We start from the raw sequence: 19020 nt of genomic DNA, 5'->3' as shown, positions 1-19020 counted from the left end.
TATTTACGTTACAAGCCTCATCACTGAACTATGAGGGTCATAAATACAAAAACAAAATAACCGTTCATTAATCGTAATTGTGATAAAATGTACAATTAATTGTGATAGTGATTTGTGCTCATATCGCCCAGCACTACAAAATAAACTATTTGTTGTGTTTGTGTGAACTTAAATATTACTCTAGACTGACAAAATACTAAAAAAATACTGAACATAACACCAGCATAGCGCTATAGACATAATTTTCAGGGAAAGCACCCCTTGGGCTAACAGTTGGGAAAGGGAAGTGTGTTTTAAACAGAACATAGTTGTTTTTCTTCTGTTGAATCAAATAGACACAGAAATTTACCTGACTTCTTCCTTTTGCGCATGTTGTGTACAGCCAGACTGGCTCTGCTCAGTTCCTGATGATTAAGACTTTTCATGACCGGAGAGGTTGTGGTCTATTTGCTTTATTCAGAAACCCTTTAGAATGAAACCATATGCGTAGTTTATGCACTTGGCAATAAAAAAAAATAAATAAAAAAAAAACACCCACTGCCTCGCTTACTGTTTATAAATCCTGCAATAAAAGTTAATGTATTGCTGTAAGCCTGGTGCTTTTGGAGGTTTGGGATGTGGCTCTTCTTAAAATTAAGTATATGTATGCCTACTGATGACAAGACAGATTAATCGGATGAGTCTGTGCTTAATTAACATTTCCTTTTCTCTTTCTTCTGTTCTCTGTAGGCGTACTGTCACTTCCGGCCCACTTCAGTCCATACACAGAAGGCCAACAGGCCGGGGCGGAGAGCAGAGAGGATGCGTATGCCCAACTGGAGATTCGTACCCTTGAGCAATCTCTACTGGCCACCTGCGTGGGCAGCATTTCTGAACTGAGTAAGTTTTTCACGCTCTTTTTATTTCTTGTTATCCGTCTCCCTGTAAACACTAAATATAGCTGGTGTTTTTGTATCGTGGGTAAATGGGATGATCAGCCATTGATATAATTTACTATTCATAGTTGAGAATTTGCAAACTCACATTTGTTGAATAGTTAATATAAGTTTAATATACCATGCAGCTCTCAGAATAAAAGTTTTCATCCAGGATTTCCTCTGAGGGACACTTAAGAGAATTTATGAGTGCATTTTCCTCAGCTCCGTGCTTCTTCACATTTCCCCCTTCATCCTCCTTCTCTCTCTGATGTTTTGAAAAACTGGGCCATCCTGACAGTGGGGAGCAGGAAGCAAATTTGGGAAAAAAAACACTCCATTAACATACAATCCGCATTTCTGTCAAGCTATATTCAGTGTGTCAGAAAAACAAAATCATGTTTATTCATATATACCCAAGTGGAGTGTGCTTTCTTTTAGCAAATGTCTCAGTCAGCCAGGGAGCTCTGGCTGAGGAAAAGCAGAAATGAGCTCACTCCAGGGCTGCACAGATACAGATTTGCTTGCTGTTATTTCAGCAGAGTGAATGTGGGAAAGGTGATAATGTGAATGCTATTTATCTCTCCAGGTTGATTAGGCCATTATTCCTCCCGCCTGGTAAACACTCCTTGTGTCAGTCCCTTAAGAGTGGGTCTGGGGAAATGTTTGCTCTCTAAATATCAAACTGGCTGAGATAGAAGAGAGAAAGAGTGGGGGATGCTAGAATGAGTGTGGAGAAACTCAGCCTGTCTTGAAGTCTTATATCCCATGTGCCATTTTTATGATGGAGTAAGGTGAAGCCTGCTCTTTCAAACACATTTGTTATCACCTCCTACCAAAATAACTTTTATCATAAGTGAGTCTAAAACACTAGTCTTTGATAGTGGGAAAGGACATCCTGCCCATCTGGATATCTGTTAGAGGATGTGAGGAGGGGTTGATAAACCCCTGTATCATTAGTTTATTTTTTGGTTCTCCTCAGGCTTAATGTAAGATATGTGTAATCTTTTTGGTAGTTCAGGTTCTCTGAGCCAGGATACATGGTTTTAGACTCGATTCCTACACTGCATAATAATAAATATATTGACATTGTCCTAAATAATACACACATCTCCAAAAGTATACAGAACAGTGTAAAGAATAAGAATTCTGTGTCTTGTTTAATGGAAACATACATTGCCCTGTTTACTTACAGTATAATCCCGCAGATATTCATCTCTACAGTATATTTCTTCTCACTTTACCTTAGTTAACATATGAAAATTTTAAATATGATACTTCCCCAATGATGAAGGCTTTCTCTGTTAACCCAAATCTTCCTTCGCTCAACCGCCCTACCTGTCCGTGTGTGTGTTTGTTTACTCTGCTTGCCACATCCCCAGTGGGGGCACGGGGCGGGAAATGGGTCGGGCTTGATGATGGAGGGGTAAATTTCCTCCCGCAAATGTCTGGACACTCTGCTGTTTGTACCCCTGCACAAGAGCACGTTCATTTGAGGGAATAGTTCAATGGAGTGTTTGCAGAGTCAGTGTGTTGGAGTGAGAGCACTCTTTGTGCTGACTGTGGGGAGGCCACTGGCCTGCTTTGGCACCCTCTCCACACACTCAGAGTAGTGGAAGCCAGCATTGCCTAGGGGAATGGGCAGACAGTGGATCATCTGTATAACCTCAGTCACCCTGGAGCCCTGTGCCCGAAAGAGGGGCATCCTAGGAATCATCTCACACTGTCACACAAGTATGTGATGATCTACCCCTGTTTTCTTTACTCTCTGTTATTTTACTCGGATGTAAGAGGTATGAGTGTGGGATTGCTCACTGAAATAAGAGAATTAAAAAGATGAATCTAAAGTTTATGAAAGTTTAAGTAAAATTTTGTTATGGAAAACCTGCTTAGTTCTAACCGTAGGAAGCAGAATATTAGAGATAAACTTTCTTTAAATACATTTCTTCATTAGATACATTTTCATTTTTATGCTATAGGAGCCAAGTAAGTACGTTCATGCTGCATCATGTTGGTCAGCGCAGAGCTTTAGTTCCTTATATTTCTGTATGTTCAGGTCTAAGCTCAGAATATTATGTTTAATGTGCTCAAAAATAAATCAAAGTTGATCCCCCTGAGGGGATAAGCTTCGGCAGCAAAGCCTAGCTTTCCAACTGCTGTCCAAATTCCTCTGAGACCCTCCTGGGGCTTGGCGGGATACAAAGCAGCCCCTTTAAGCGATAAGTGGGGTCTTCAGCTCTTAATGGACGGTTCCTCCCACTCAGCAACCACGCACTCTGGTTAGAAATTAACCCATGGGGTAATTACCTCAAATGAGCATTGCTTGTTCCCACAAATTGACCAGCCGGCCCATAGCGTCTGTGCCTTTTAGCCTCACACGGAATATTACCTGTGTCTGGCTCTGCGACCCTAGCACACATTGATGGATTCTTTTGTGAGTCTTCTGTGTTTTGTGTCTAGATCTGTGAATGTGTGTTTATCTGTAATGGAGGGAAAGGCATGGGAGGTTCATCTCCACCCTCCATCTGTCCTTAAGCAGGTCCTGATTTACTGTTCTTTAGGGTAATTTAGGGTCCTGTAGAGTTCACAGAAAACAAAGTGAAAGAGGGAAGGTCAAATAATCCCTCTCATGTTTCTTTATTGGAGTGGCTGTAAATTCCTCTAAGGCTAACACACTACTATGTTAATGAAGGTAATGGAATGAATCATGGGGGTGTATTGTTGGCTTAGATTGTGATTCTAGGAGAAAATAACTTCACTAAAATTGTTGTCGTCTTTGTTGATGCAGCTCAGAGTAAAGTAAAAATATATCTTTAGTTTTTCTTCTCAGTGAAGAGCAGAGCTGGGATGTTGTCTTAAGTTTCATCGAGTGCCTGTTGTTTAAGTTCTAATTAAAATTTAGTTGGTTAATTTGACCTACCTCACATAGGGAAACTTATTTGGATTGTTTTATCTAATCACTAAATTCCAGAAGCTGTGCAGTTGTGAAGGATCATTCCAGGATTGTCATCTAGTCAGTTAATGAAATTAAGAGTTTCCTGGACATAGTGGTTGTAGACCAGAAAAAAAGATCTACACGTTGGAAAATTTAACCTACAGTACAGCTAAATATCTAAATCTTAATAAGACTTCATCTTAATAAAATACGTATCATTTTCCTGAATATAGGACTATGTGCTTAAAGTATAATAATGTATGTTTTGGAAATAAATCAACTATTTTAAATGTAACTGACAGATTATTTATTCACTAATGACGCATGCTCAGATGTTGTGCCCTGTGGCAGCCTGCCAAGCTGCCTGAAATTTGTCTTTAGGATGGCAGTAGTCTTGTAAAATTATATTTAATTTTTCAAAGTATTTATAGTGGCTGCTTGATGCAGTACACAACAGTGTAATATTTAAATGTTTCATCAATTAATCTAGCAACTTTAATGAGAAGGTCTTGTCTTGTTGACATTCAAATAACCCGCCACAGACCGGTTATTTTTCAAACTACATGTAGGGCAATGAAACTGTTCTGGAAAAGGAAAGAGTTTTGTTTCCCGAAATCTACCTATTCTTATTGTTATCATCTAAGCGGCGTGAGAGAATGTGTAATGTAATGCATTCAACAATGATAATGAATGCAATGCTGCATACTTTGTTTATCATGTTACTTCTGCAGTCTCTGTGTTAACCAGTCACATTTTTTGCTCTCTTCTGTCAGGTGACCTGGTGTCTCGGGCCATGCACCACATACAGCGTCTGAGCTCCGTGCGTCCTGGTCTCAGTCCAGCCCGTCACACCCGCCAGCAACCTGTCTCCTGGTCTCCTGATGCCCTCCACACGCTTTACTACTTCTTGCGCTGCCCGCAAATGGAGTCAATGGAGAACCCCAACCTGGACCCGCCCAGGATGGCCCTGAGCAAAGAGAGGTGAGACCTGAAGCACCTTTTTTTTCCCCTGATTGCCAAACTTGCTGTTTCCAGGCACCAGTCCACACTAATTAACACCTGATAGCCTATTCACACGCATGTGAAATCAAGAAATGCAATAGCCAGAGGGGGATTTTAGAGGTGGTAGAGCTGTGAGGATGTCTTTAAATCCCCATCTCAATGCCTTTGTTGTGGGAGTTCATTAAATTATGAGCTTAGTAGGTTTTTTCAGAGCTAGTGGGGGGGCGGGGGTGTACTTTGTGTAGGCCTTTTACAATGCCCTTATTCAATTAAAACCCCAAAAATGATTTCCTGGAGCATTCTTATTGAAGGATAACCTTTGCACCCTTAAGAATCACTTTAGTTTTATGAAAGTTTGTCCACTCTTAGGGAATCTAAAGTGTTGTTTTGCTCTGCTGAAAGGTTAATGGCAGCTTTGTTTATTTATTTATTTTTGAGTGTATACAGTGAAAGTGAACTGCTAAATATGCATGTAGAAATGTAGAATAGCATTTTAGAGAGATATAACAATTGTTTTCTGGATATTGCAGCAGCATTTATTTATTATATGGAAGTAGCATTTGAATCATTGTGCATTCCCCATTTAATCTCTGCTTTTATTATTTTCCATTATTACACCAAGAAAGGATCAGTCCATGTAACTAGTGAAAACAATAATCATTGTGACCTGTTAAAAACATTCTTTGTACAGGAGCTTTGAGCATTTTAGGATTCACAGAAGACGGAAACAATGGGATAAAGGCTTTACTGTCTGGCCAAAAAAAAAGCAGGCCCTGGAGCACATTTCTTCTTATCAGAGTTTTAGATTTTTCCTTGAGGATAGCTGCAGGAGGTTCTCATCTCTGCTCACAATGGGAAGAGCTTTCTCCAAAAAGCTGAGATTAACCTGTCAGGAACAATAGCTCTAAAAGAGCCAGAGCTTAAGGTCTACAGATTACTGCCAACTCCAGATGGACTTTTATGGTGTACATTTCTTGGGCCTAACCCTGAAATCCTTGTATTTACCCTAACTTTAATTACAACCTTAACCCATGAGTTCATGCTTGTGCCAAACCGAACTCTAAGCGGAAATGCTAAAATAGTTTGTTTACACTCAACCTTCTCAGCATACGGCTATCTGCGACGTAACTGACTGCCGGGTGCCTGAATAGCCAAGAGCAAAGTCTCGACAACCCTTTGATGGTGATTTTTCTGGGTCTTCGTCTCATGTTTGCTAACAAATGTAGGGCACGAAGCCTCTCTAAATATTTAGATAGCGTACACACATGTATGATAATTGAGCCGTGGCTAGATCTTAAAACACGTTGGCTACAGCTGGCCCACATGCTGTACAGAAACCTCAGCCTAAATAACAAACATGAGTGAGAAACAACAAAGGTGATCTGCTAGCTCACTTCAAAGAGATTGGCGCAATGGGACCTCACCCAGCCATCTTCACGATAACACTGCCAGATTTGCAGTATATTTGGAGTGTGTGGGGGGGCAGTGGAATAGGTTACAGGTGGTACCTAACCCTGGCAGTCATTAAAATAAAGACCCCGCTCCTGATTCAAGATCTCCTCTGTGTGCCGCCCATTATTGAAAAGTCTATTAAACCTTTGTTTGAAACTCAAACCGCAGGCTCGCTTTGGCAGACTGTGTGGTCTTTACACAGATCAGTGATTGTAAAGCTGCTGGTTAGGGCTCTGTGAGGTCCTTCTATCATAAGAAGAGGCTGCTGCTACACAGGCTTTATTTACAACACCTCAGGGCACCCTGCATGTCTGCTAACAAGAGGGTATTGAGACGGTAGCGAAAGACAGAGACAAGGAAACAGAAAGGGATGAGAATAGAGGTCAGAGAGGTGTAGAGGAGCTGTTCTAAGACACTGGGAGACTTTGAGTGTAAGTGAAACTGAAATACGGAGATGACACACTAGTCATGTGCCTGCATCTAGATACAACTCATACATGCTGACTTCAGAGGGTCAGGGGATTTTCGTAATAAAGCAGGTGTGGGGAAAGCACAAGGTTTATGCCTGTGGGAGTTGGCCTTTTTTAATGAGCAGTTACAGTAAAAGAGTAATTAAACTAGGCCTCCTGCTTAAGAGGTGCCTGAGAAACCACATGCACAGAGGTGGAAAATAACAATAAAACACTGGGTGAAAAGTGTGGGTGTATTGTAGGACAGTACTGTACAAATGTATAGTAAATAAGACATGGCATGACACATGAGTTTTGAATGTTTAACTCAGTTAGGGTAATACTTCATTACAGTCATATGACATGAGGTCACCAGAGACTAGCTGTCATTTACTGTCATTTCCTGTTTCAAAAAAAAAAATTTTCAGAGTGGTTTAAGTGTAAAATAGTCTTACATAAGAATAGGGAAACCAGAAGAGAAAGAAATGAAACACTTGTTTCAGATCTCCAAAAATATATTTGTTGCCCTGTTCTTTCTTTCACTGTGGTAAGACAATTCCTCTTTACTTAGAAATATAAGTTTGTCATTTCTTCAGAAGTAGAAAAATCAGATTTTGGACGTGTGAAAAAATCCCATCATATTTATTTGACAATCTGACTGAAATTCTCATTTATTTTTCAACAAAAACACACATTGTTAGGTGGATTGGGTACTCAAAAGTGTCCATAGGCGCGAGTGTGTGTGTGTCACCCTGTGATGGACAGGCGCCCACTCCAGGATGTGGCACCTGGTGCACCCAGTGGGAACTGGATAAATGTTACAGACAATGAATGAATGAAACATCTTGGACATTATAATATACTGAATTATTTCCTAAAAGAGATTCACACAGATCCTGTTCTGAACAATGTGTGCAGTGTGAGCTCTTATATTCCCACAAAATAATAACTAAAGACTTAATCACCCTGTGCAAAAACCACAGTAAGCCACAAGGTGGATTGAGCTTTAATAGACACTCCAAAATCTTCCTGCTTCCTGATTCAGAGCCTCCAGAGCACGTTGTTAAATATCCTGGCAGTCAGGAGGCGGTCAGGCAGTGTGGCCTCTGTAGTCCATGCCTAATCGCAATCACACATCTCGAGTGTGACCTGGTCACAACAAGACCCCTTTACGCGTCTTTGCGAGGGACGGGCTAATTAGCACAACACACTCTCCGGTTTCACCACACCCAGGTTGGACGGGCTTTGATGTGGCCCATAGCCCTGCTTGAGTTTCAGCTTGAAGGCTATGGGCTAAACTTGAGCCCTTGAGTCAGATGCAGGGGTCACTGTCATGACGCAACCCAGGGGCCAGACGAACGAGAATGAGAGGGGCCCGGACACATTCGCGGTATACACCAGTGCGGCCCTCTGGCAAGCGAACAAAGCAAAGGGTTATAAACATTTAGGAGTGGTCAGGTTTCACACTGCTTCAGTTTCATTGAGAGAAGGACCAGGTCATAAGGGCGCCCTATCCATCAGAAGTGTTTAGGGATGCGAGGAGGGTGAAAGTTGTAACTCAGCAGCTTTGTTGCAGGTCAGTTGTTTCCAGAATGTAGAGCTTTTGAAGGATCAATAATTACGTTTAGGGACGTAGATGCGCTACTGGAAATGCACTGTGGCAGGTGCCAGGATGTTGTGATGTTTCAGAGGCTTGAGTAGTGCCATCATTGACTGTTTTCAATCAAAAGTGATCTTCTGGATTTAAAAGCAACCCCTAAGTTTCCTTCTTGCTGATAAATATGTGAAATGAAGAGCGTATGTGCTCTTACAGTTAAAGAGACCAAATTAGAAATATATTTAAAACACAAACACCCGCTTTGAGTCACAGTGGGACTTTTCATTCTATTCCTGTATTATAAAAGCAGTGAGAGGCTGACATAATTCAGAAACAAGTCTGACTGACCCTAAACAATCATTTCTAGTCTTTGAAATGCAAAGTATCGCTCAGTGTCAGCTTTTTTTAGATTTGTTACTGCAAAAGTCTGTTCATGGGCTGAATGTATTTTACAGTCCTTGAACTGTTTTGATCTTAGGTTTTTTCTTTTTTAAGAGTCTAATAATAGCTCTCATCTGTTCCTGATGGTTATATATCTGTTTGTCTTTGTTGTTAAGCTTCCTTAGTGTTCTGAGGATTGTGTTCTTTTCTCGTTCCTCCCCCGGCCTGACATATTTGCATATGTCTCATTAGGCTAGCAGACACTTGGTGAGCTGGCTTTGTTTTTACCATGTTCCTGCTGAGCAGTCTGCTCCCTAAGAGCAACCTAACACTGTGTTATCAGCTCTCCTGTGGCTGGAAAGCTCAGCTGAGCGAGCAGACAGAGGCCTAAGGTTCAGACTTAGACTGTGGTTTATGGTTCTTATGTTGTATCTTAGACAAGATGTATTGCTCTTTTAATGATACATGTTAGAATTTATGCATTTTAAAGGCATAAATGTGGATTTATATATTTTTGGTAGTCAGTATGTAGTTGACATTCTATCAACAACTCCTTCACCCATCATATTGCCAACATATTAGTGAAAGAAAATGAAACTTGGGTAGTATCATAATAACTGGCCTAATGTACCATCCATCCATTCATTGTCTGTAAGCGCTTATCCAATTCAGGGTCACGGTGGGTCCAGAGCCTACCTGGAATCATTGGGCGCAAGGCGGGAATTCACCCTGGAGTGGACACCAGTCCTTCACAGGGCAACACAGACACACACACACACATTCACACATTCACTCACACACTCACGGACACATTTGTCAACCTACCAATGGAGGAAACCCACACAGACACAGGGAGAACACACCAAACTCCTCACAGACAGTCACCCGGAGCCGAACCCACAACCTCCAGGTCCCTGGAGCTGTGTGACTGCGACATTACCTGCTGCACCACCGTGCCGCCCCCCTAATTCACCAGTTTAATTATTTATTTTCAGCATCATTTAATTGGCAATTATGGCATAGTTTAATGCGTTAATGTAACAATGTCTCCCCATACTTTAATGTAAAAGAGACTCTGTAAAACCAATGCAGGACCCTTACTTTGCATACATTTTTTAAAAATATTTTCCATTTCATATCTTGGAAATGGCTTATTTGTGTACATTTTTTCTTCCTCCTTTACCATGTATTCATTTTCATATTTTCCACTGTGATGATGCTAATTTTCAAACTCTCCTTCAGTGTTGACAATATTTAAAATTATTTGTCATTAGTAACTGCTGTTGTCCACTTCCTGCTTGTTCATATTTCAAACATAATGCAATCAATGACAGATTCAAATACTTTTGTGTTAACATAATTGTCTTAGGAAAGACACACACTTGTAGGAATGCGTTCATATGTTCTGGGAGTGTGTGAACTGTGAGAATAGTGTGAGTGGTAGCAGCTGTGGCTAACTCAGTGCATTTATGGATGTGACAGGGTGCTGAAAGACACAGCCCATCCTGCAGAACGCAAAGAAACCCTGTTTGAAACTCTGCTCTGCTGTTTCACTTTACACTAAGCTGAGTTTTGCACTAAGGGGATGTGTGCAAGTATCCCACCAAACATTTTTACAGTTGCTCTCCTTGAATCTCTCAGAACTCATAACATTTTACAGTAGACCTTAATGTAAGGACACAAATCAGGGATGTATCACTTGCTTGAACAGCACTGTGTCCAAACTTAAATTTAAAGTTCCTGTCTATTTATTACTTTCCTGTTACTTTAGCCTATGTGCTACTATACCCAAAGGAGCAATAAATAATTTAAAATGGGTGCAGCTGTGGCTTAAATGTGAGAGGAGTGGGCTTACGACTGCAAGGCTGCTAGTTCAATCCCCTGGATCGGCCAGAGAAAATGGGGGTAGGGGGAGTGAAGTAGCAGCACTTTCTCCTCCCTCAACATTCGCAGCTGAAATGCCCTTGAGCAAGGTACCTGAAGCCCAGCTGCTTCCCATGGGCTGTGGCTAAAGTCCAGCTGTGTGTATGTGTTTGTGTATGTGTCCCCACTCCCATAGACAGGTTATATGTGGAATTGAAGTGTCAGTTCTTCTCATTCTAATTTCCAATTCACATAATAGATAAGCAATCATTCTGTTCCATGCTGCTCTGTGAACGTGTATATGTCTGTATATGCTCTACAGAGAGGCACTCTACATGTTTACAGTAGGGTTAATATAGAATATCACAATTATAACACAATACCTGGAGGATGTTATGTATGGCTCATTCAGAACTACTGCCAAGACAACTTTGCTGAGATGTGTTATTTAACCAATAAGAAACTATTCTGATTCATACTGTGATTTACCTGGGTGTTTTTCTTGTGTCTACTCTATAGACCTTTCCTTCTGCTGCCACCCCTCATGGAGTGGATGCGGGTGGCCATTGTCCACGCTGAGCACCGCCGCGGCCTAGTGGTGGACAGTGATGATGTCCGACAGACAGCAAGGCAGCTTCTTCCCGGGCTGGACTGTGAACCCCGGCTATTGAAGTAAGAATCTCCAACAATTCTTCCTCATAATGATTTTCACTTCTAACTGCATGTATAGTAATATTACTTTATGAAAGTTATCCAGTTCTGGAGATATGACTCTATACACAGACTCAAATAAGGTGGACTACACAGCATTTTGAATTGTGATTTTCCACTGAAAGGAGGATATAGTGCTGTACTAGGCCTAAACCTTTATGGGAAGCCACCACATAAAGCTCAGTCTGGTGATTGTCTGTGTCAGTGTTTAGGAGGTCTAAATTACGAATAAATACGTTTTGCCAGTTCTTGAAATGTGTTGATGCTCAAAACATCTGCTTGGATTTTCTGTTCCAGACACTATTTTTTCAGTATCTTGGTATATTGGTCAAATGGATCAGGTCAGTTAGAAATGTGCAGGATGGCATTTCTACAGGCCCAGTAAAATATACTCTTGTTTTATGGTCTTTAAAATGGCCTTTGACCTTTTCTTTTATTACCGCTGTATGAAAATGCAATGAGTTATATTAAAATCCATCACAGTTTTCCACATGTTTAAAGGGCTATGTGGGTAAATAGTAACATATGACCTCACTGCATTCACATCCATTAATTTTTACTGCATTACTGTATCAGAAGTGGCCAAAGGCCATCTGCAAAGCCCTCAGACTTTATTAGATGCTCCCACCCAGTGCTTTAGCCCACAGACTGAGGTCAGAACCTTGGCCCAATTCTTTATGATTTGTAACTTTTCAGGGAAAAGTACACCACTCCTCCCATGGAATCATCATAAACCGGCTTCCATTCCTTAACGCCTTTCTTCCAGTTTATCTTGCTTTTAGTTGTCATTATTTGTTCTCTAACCCTCATATTTTCTCACTCATTTTATCTTTTTCTAACTTTGCTCCCAAAATCTACATCTCTCTCTCTCTCTCTCTCTCTCTCTAGGCCAGAGTGCTGTTTTAGTTCCTTCAGAAGGCTGGATGCCAAGGCTGCCACTGATAAGTTCCAGCTGGACCTGGGCTTTCGAATGCTTAACTGTGGCCGGACCGATCTGATAGGACAGGCTATTGACTTGCTGGGGCCAGATGGGGTCAACAGCATGGACGATCAGGTATTACACACGTCTTACAATGATAAAACTAGGTAATTGCTTTTCCTGATTAAGCTCAATTACTTTGTTATAAAATAAACAAGAAAACCTGCTATGATTGGCTGGTCATATACATGACGTTGATTTTAAATTCTCCTACACCCCAACATTCTTGCTTATCTTTTCTCAACTATTGTTCTGTCCCAGTGTTTAGTTAAGCTCTTTTTGTTTGGATTTTTTTTTAATAAAACAAACTCTGATGTCTTCATTAATCCCCAGACTTATCACTATGTTATTTTATTACTAATTTAATCTGTAATGACTAATGGCTAAATAGCACTAATCCCACACCCAAATACATCATTTACTGTATGCAACTCATTTATCAGAGTTTGTTTTGAGAAATATTTTAAGCTTACGGGATGCTGTAAGAGGTCATAAAACTCCAAACCACTATTGATTTAATTCTAGCCAGATTTCTTAGTGTTCTCTTTCTCCAACTGTGTGTGTTTGTGTGATCTAGGGCATGACCCCGCTGATGTATGCCTGCGCGGCTGGAGACGAGGCTTTGGTCCAGATGTTGATTGATGCTGGAGCCAATCTGGACATAGCAGTAAGTTTAGACCATCCATTCCAGCTGCTGGCTGAGACAGAGTCATGCTGCTTTATGAAGACTGAAACCTAAAGCTTCATGTCCCTTCCACCTAGGTGCCAATTTGCTCCCCTAAACACCCTTCTGTCCACCCTGACAGTCGCCACTGGGTGGCGCTGACATTTGCAGTTCTGCACGGACACATCTCTGTGGTGCAGGTAAGCTCAGGATGGATAGAATAAGGATAATATTTGTTGTTGTTGATCACACAGTATGTTTTCATGTTTATCGTGTTATGTTCATGTTATGACTTATATTTTCTGCAGCTGGTCAGTTTAGTGTACAATTTGCATTTATTTTATTTTTAATTATTTTTTCCAGTATTAGTGTGTTTGTATAATGTGTGTAGCTCTCTAAGCTTAAGATTTGTATTTTCAGCTCCTCCTGGATGCTGGTGCAAGCGTGGAGGGAGCAGCAGTGCGTTATGGGCAAGAGAGCTGTGCAGATACCCCGCTTCAGCTGGCTTCGGCAGCAGGTGGGTACCAGGATCCCTTCATAACTCTTTGCCAAAAGTAATTCCGAAAACCTCTTACAGAAGCTGTTTTTATCTATCTATCTATCTATCTATCTATCTATCTATCTATCTATCTATCAAATCTTGACACACATTGTCCTACAGACATATTAAGCAGGCAAACCAAAATCTATCAAATCTTGACACACATTGTCCTACAGACATATTAAGCAGGCAAACCAAAGTACCGAAGGTATTTAAAAACTATAAATCACATGTAGTTAAGTGCAGAATGTATGGACCAAAGTGAACCTAAAGGAAAGCAGCAATCAACAAACCACTGTTTATACATAACGATAAGGAAAGGTATAGGGAACAGCCAAAAGAAACTTGTATTTAGCCCGGGCTCTGTATTGAGTTTACTCACACTCCACCTGTGAAGAATTCACACATGAGATATAATCCACAGATTACATTTAACTCATAGATAGCGATGATAAACACTGATGATAAATCACCACATTGGTACTGTATGAAAAGTAGCCTTAACACTGTGAGATATGCCATTGCTATAATTCAGGACTAAAAAGGCTTTAGTTTAAGACTCCCCCACATTATATAATGAAGTATAAAAACGGTTAACTTTCATGGCCAAGCTCTCAAAGAAAACTCAAACAGGCACACGTACTACTGACCAATCACAGTGCAGCAAATTCAGCAGGGGCCTTCATCTGTCTGTGCCAGAGAAGCTGGAAAAGCAGTGGGAAAACAATTACACACTGCCCTGAGGCCTTCGTACACCTTTCTCTCTCTGCCATTCTGGCACTTGCGCTCCACACTGAAGCTTGCACCCTGCCTTCCACTGTTGGCAGACCTAAAATAGGCTTCTGATGACAGCCCATAGCCAGCTACAACGAATTAACCAATGAGGACTGACTGAATTGGGTCAAGAACGTGTTTTTTTGTCTGGGAGTGTGTACTGTGTGTCGCTGCATGTGTTCAGGGCGTGTTTTTGGAGGGTGCGGTAAGGAGGTTTGTGGTTGGTTTAACTTTTTTAAGTGTTTGCCTGGCATTCCATGTTGGCATTTCAGAGAGGCCACACATAGCTGAATGAGAGAACCACTGGAGCACACATCACTACTAACCAGTGATTAGAAATTTAAACGTCTCTGCTGTTTTTTTTATCTTACTATATGTTACAGTATCGTTTCTCTGTCTCTGCCACATTTTCTCACTCCTTGTGCTTTTCTCCACATTCCGCTTCCCCCCCCCCTATCTCTATCTCTCCTACAGGGAATTACGAGATGGTGAGTCTGTTGTTGGCCCGGGGTGCTGACCCCTTGCTGAGAGCCCATGAAGGAAACATTCTTACAACATCCCTCTACGAGGACATGAACTGCTTTAGTCATGCTGCTGCACATGGCCATAGGTACACACATCCCCCTCCTACGCATTTATAGCCAGTTAGTCTATGTAGATGACAAAATGAGTGTACACACTTACCCCTACTGATGACTTAGTCACACATGTTCCTCATCAATGTACACAAAAGGAGCAGATTTATTCACACTTGTTCAAAGCCTGCTATTCTCTGTGTGATAACAGTAGTTTAATACGTTTACTGCCTGTCACACTATATGAGATTCTGGAGCTGACATCTCGACCACAATATTCTGTTCGCTCTCATGCCTGCTGAAGTGAATACAAGATGTCAAGACAACACACACTCCCACTGTATCTACACCGACCTTGCATCTACACTCATTGTCTATGTTATCAGCTCCACTGACCTTACAGGAGCACTTCGTATGTCTGTAATTACAGACTGTGGTCTATCCATTGCCCTGCGTATTTGTGAGCCCCCCTTTCAATGGTAAGGACCCCTACACAGCAGGTATGATTTGGGTTAGTGTCAGGGTGAAATGGGGATAAGAATGTGTGCAAAGTGCTCCCATGTGGTCAGATACAGGTGTTCCTAATCCAGTGACCATCGTGTATGTATTTATATGTTGTTCATCCGTTAAATATTACTAACATCAGAAATGCTGTAATATTGCTGTATACATACAAAGATGACTGCTAAGTCAATTACTGCAGCTGTAATTTATTGCAGTTCCTCATATTAGATTTAAACAACCTAGACCTGCAAATGATTGTGAAGCTATGTTTGTTAGAACTGTTGAACTGAACTGTAGTATTTCACTACTATCACTTACATATCATTAACCTAATTTCCCTTTTCTGGTTGTAGGAATGTACTGAGGAAACTCCTCTCTCAGCCACAGCATGTGAAAGAGGATGTGCTCTCTCTGGAGGAGATTTTAGCGGAGGGTGTAGATGGGGAGGTGGGTGGACACAGCAGGAATGGAGATATCCCACCCTCTCCAAACCCCAGCTTGTCTTCTGAGAGTGGACAGCCCCGCATCTGCAAGGCTCGTATGAAGGCCCTCCAAGAGGCCTCCTTCTACAGCGCAGAGCATGGCTACCTGGACGTCACCATGGAGCTCCGGTCTCTGGGTATGTCTGCCATATGTGGGAATGCAAATCGCTTAAGAGGTTTTTTTTTTTGAACACAGAACAGTTAAAGTGACTCTCTTCTGCCTCCTGCAGGAGTGGCCTGGAAGCTGCATGTGTGGCTGGAGTCTCTGCGTAGTGCACAGCTGCAGTCCAGAGCCAGTGTCACACTTTCTCTCCTGCGAGACTTCACTTCAATCAAGGAGGAGGATTACAGCGAGGAGCTGCTCTCTGTCGGACTGCCGCTCATGTTCAACATTCTTAAGAGCAGCAAGGTACAGGCGTTTTATATATATATATATATATATATATATATATATATATATATATATATATATATATATATATATATCTGTAACACTGTATTTTCACACAGAAAAAAAAAAAATAATATAGACTATGAATAGTCTTACCTGGACTTGGAATTGGTAGTGATGTTTGTTCTGTATGTCTTCGGTACACAGAATGAAGCTATAATCCAGCAGTTAGGATCTATCTTCAGTCACTGCTATGGACCTGCTCCTATTCCTCCCATCGCAGAGATGAAGTCCACACTTTCAGCACAGCTTGGTAAATAAATGATATCTAATTCTGACGTTATGGAGTGGTGTTGTGTGTTTGTCCATAGCAACAACATACATTTAACCTCGAACTAATCAGTCTTTCTGTTTCCATTTACAGACCCTCATTTCCTGAATAACCAGGAGATGTCTGATGTGACATTCCTTGTGGAGGGGAGGCCATTTTATGCTCACAGGGTCCTGTTGATGACAGCATCTGAGAGGTAAGGGATACCTCCAAATGAATAGGGAGATCACAGATGATGCGAATAGACATAATGACTGCTGCATTGGGTGCTGAATTTAAAAAATCTGATGAGACGTCCAACAGTAACGCTGTTAGAATCAGGTACGTGAACGTGCGCTCTCTCTATCCAATCAGGTTCAAGTCCCTACTAGGCTCCGGCAGTTCCAGTAACTCTCAGCACTGCAAGGATATTGAGATCGGCGATGTGAAATACAACATTTTTAAGGTACAGTCAGCTTCTTTTTCCTGTTTGACTTTGTGTTGTAAGACCTTGTGTTAATCCTTTTCACATTTTGTTGTATCCCTAGGTGATGATGTCATATCTGTACAGTGGGGGCACAGAATCTCTGAAGCTTACTGTACAAGAGCTGCTGGAGGTAAGGCCAGAACAGCTTGTACTGCAGTAAGGATCTAACCAAGGGTACTCACTGACATCTAGCAAAAATATAAACAATGTTATTTCGCGCTTTTCATGTATTTAAATGTTATGATGAGTACAAAAACTTTTACATTTTTGACACGATTTGAAATGTAGCAAAACTGTTGTTGTGTTGTTGAGTGTTGATGATAAGTGCAGTGTATGTTAAAGTAACTGAGTTCTGTTCTCTTCTAGCTCCTGTCGGTGGCCAGCTTGTTTCAGTTGACAGGACTGCAGCGGCAATGTGAACAGCTGTGTGCTCAGAGCATTGACCTGGACAACGCAGTCAGTATTTACATCACGGCCAAGGTAAACACCACCGTTCATGTTTAAAATACAGCCAGGGTGAATAGGGCAGGGGATTCTGGAGGTTAGCACAGTGTGAATAGCTGTTTCTACTTGTTTAACCATTCTTTTCTAATCAGAGAAATATAAAAGACTATTGCCACGTGAGAAACGTATTTATAATCTCATCACCTGTTCACGTGTGTTCTTTTGGCTTCACTGTTGTACATTGTTGAATATTTCTGCTGCTTCAGGAAAAGATGTACACACTAGTAGTATCTTAGTGAAAAGCCTGAAAGCCTTAAACCGTGATGTACACTTGTAAATTCAAAGTGACAGGAGTTTATTCCAAGCGATGTTTAATATCTTCTACTATCAATGTGAATCACATGTGCAAACCTGTCCATTTCAGGTTCATGGGGCAGCAGAGCTGAGTGCATGCTGTGAGGGCTACTTTCTACAGAACATGGGAGCACTGCTGGAGAGAGAGAGCTTCCGGGGGCTAATCTGTGGACCTTCCACACATTCAAGTACAGGAAAAGACCTGCTGCTGGAGGAACTGGAGGATACACTAACCTGCAGACTCCGCTCACTCCACATCACGTCCCATGTGTGAACAGAAACAGAGGAAGGACCGAGACGCAAGAGCAAAGGTGGAGGTGGACAATGACGGAAAGGACAATGATCAAAAAGACAATGGGAGATGAAGAGAAGTGTAAAGTGAGCAGACAAAACTGGAACTGTGGAAGTGAACAGAACACAGCTGGACACAAGAAAGCTGGCTGTGAAAGTCATAATAATTATAATAATAATGAAATAATGACAACCGATTCATGCATTGGGAGTTTGCAACAATGGACAAAGCAAGTGTGTAAAATACATGTACTGAATGCAGTGGCATTCCTGTAGCTGCAGCTATGTAGAAACTTTAGAGTGAGTCCGAGGAACAGCTTTCCCGCTAAACTTTCACAAGCGTCCCTTTTTTTAAAGAGTCCATATGGTAGGAGTCACGCAGGATGCCGTGGAGAAAAAGGAATTTTTATAAGCTAAATTACAAAAAAAATATGTATTTGAAAAAGGAATGGACATTTTCTATTTAAAAATAATGTGAGATTATTTAAATTCCCTTTTTATTGTGCTTTATGCCAAATAAAATAATATAATACCAGTGCTTTTTAATCATTAAAACCAACTTCCTTCAAGGTTATTTTGGTGAATGAAATACAGACCTGTTGTGTCTCTCTAGCACCACCTGCTGGCACTGAGATGGTGCTGTTTGGAGAATCCAGGGTGTCATCGACTTAAACCATGACACTGTTGCTCCAGTGAACAATGATGTGCAGTAGAACCCCAAAAAGAGCTCGAGAACCTCCAGTCCACACCCAGCCCAGTGTGAACAGTTGGGTCCTGGTGGGTTTGGATAAATTATTCACTGTACAGTGAGTGGGAGCCTAACAAACACACGCAGTATCTTACCGTAGCCAGAGCAGTGGAGTCACATTTCATTCACACTTATCAGTCAATAGGAACACAGAAAGAAATGTGGTGTTGAA

At 41.3% G+C, this 19020-nt stretch overlaps 1 protein-coding gene across 2 annotated transcripts in view; it reads left to right on the top strand.

Moving 5' to 3' along the window:
- abtb2b (ankyrin repeat and BTB (POZ) domain containing 2b) overlaps positions 1-18628 on the top strand; it is a 46627-nt gene extending 27999 nt beyond the window's left edge. For both annotated transcript variants that reach the window (XM_066668930.1, XM_066668929.1), the window contains exons 2-17: positions 730-879; positions 4623-4830; positions 11113-11265; positions 12193-12358; positions 12861-12950; positions 13046-13147; positions 13368-13464; positions 14737-14872; positions 15695-15960; positions 16054-16232; positions 16422-16527; positions 16639-16741; positions 16900-16990; positions 17073-17141; positions 17378-17491; positions 17880-18628. In XM_066668930.1, the coding sequence (XP_066525027.1) occupies positions 4643-4830; positions 11113-11265; positions 12193-12358; positions 12861-12950; positions 13046-13147; positions 13368-13464; positions 14737-14872; positions 15695-15960; positions 16054-16232; positions 16422-16527; positions 16639-16741; positions 16900-16990; positions 17073-17141; positions 17378-17491; positions 17880-18083 (2064 nt within the window). In that variant the 5' untranslated portion in view covers positions 730-879; positions 4623-4642 and the 3' untranslated portion in view covers positions 18084-18628. The remainder of the gene's footprint in view (positions 1-729; positions 880-4622; positions 4831-11112; positions 11266-12192; positions 12359-12860; positions 12951-13045; positions 13148-13367; positions 13465-14736; positions 14873-15694; positions 15961-16053; positions 16233-16421; positions 16528-16638; positions 16742-16899; positions 16991-17072; positions 17142-17377; positions 17492-17879) is intronic.
- The last annotated feature ends 392 nt before the right edge of the window (positions 18629-19020 follow it).

The sequence above is a fragment of the Hoplias malabaricus genome, chromosome 4 (assembly GCF_029633855.1).
Source record: "Hoplias malabaricus isolate fHopMal1 chromosome 4, fHopMal1.hap1, whole genome shotgun sequence".
In the NCBI taxonomy this organism is placed as follows: domain Eukaryota; kingdom Metazoa; phylum Chordata; class Actinopteri; order Characiformes; family Erythrinidae; genus Hoplias; species Hoplias malabaricus.
This window is presented reverse-complemented; position numbering and strand designations above follow the sequence as displayed.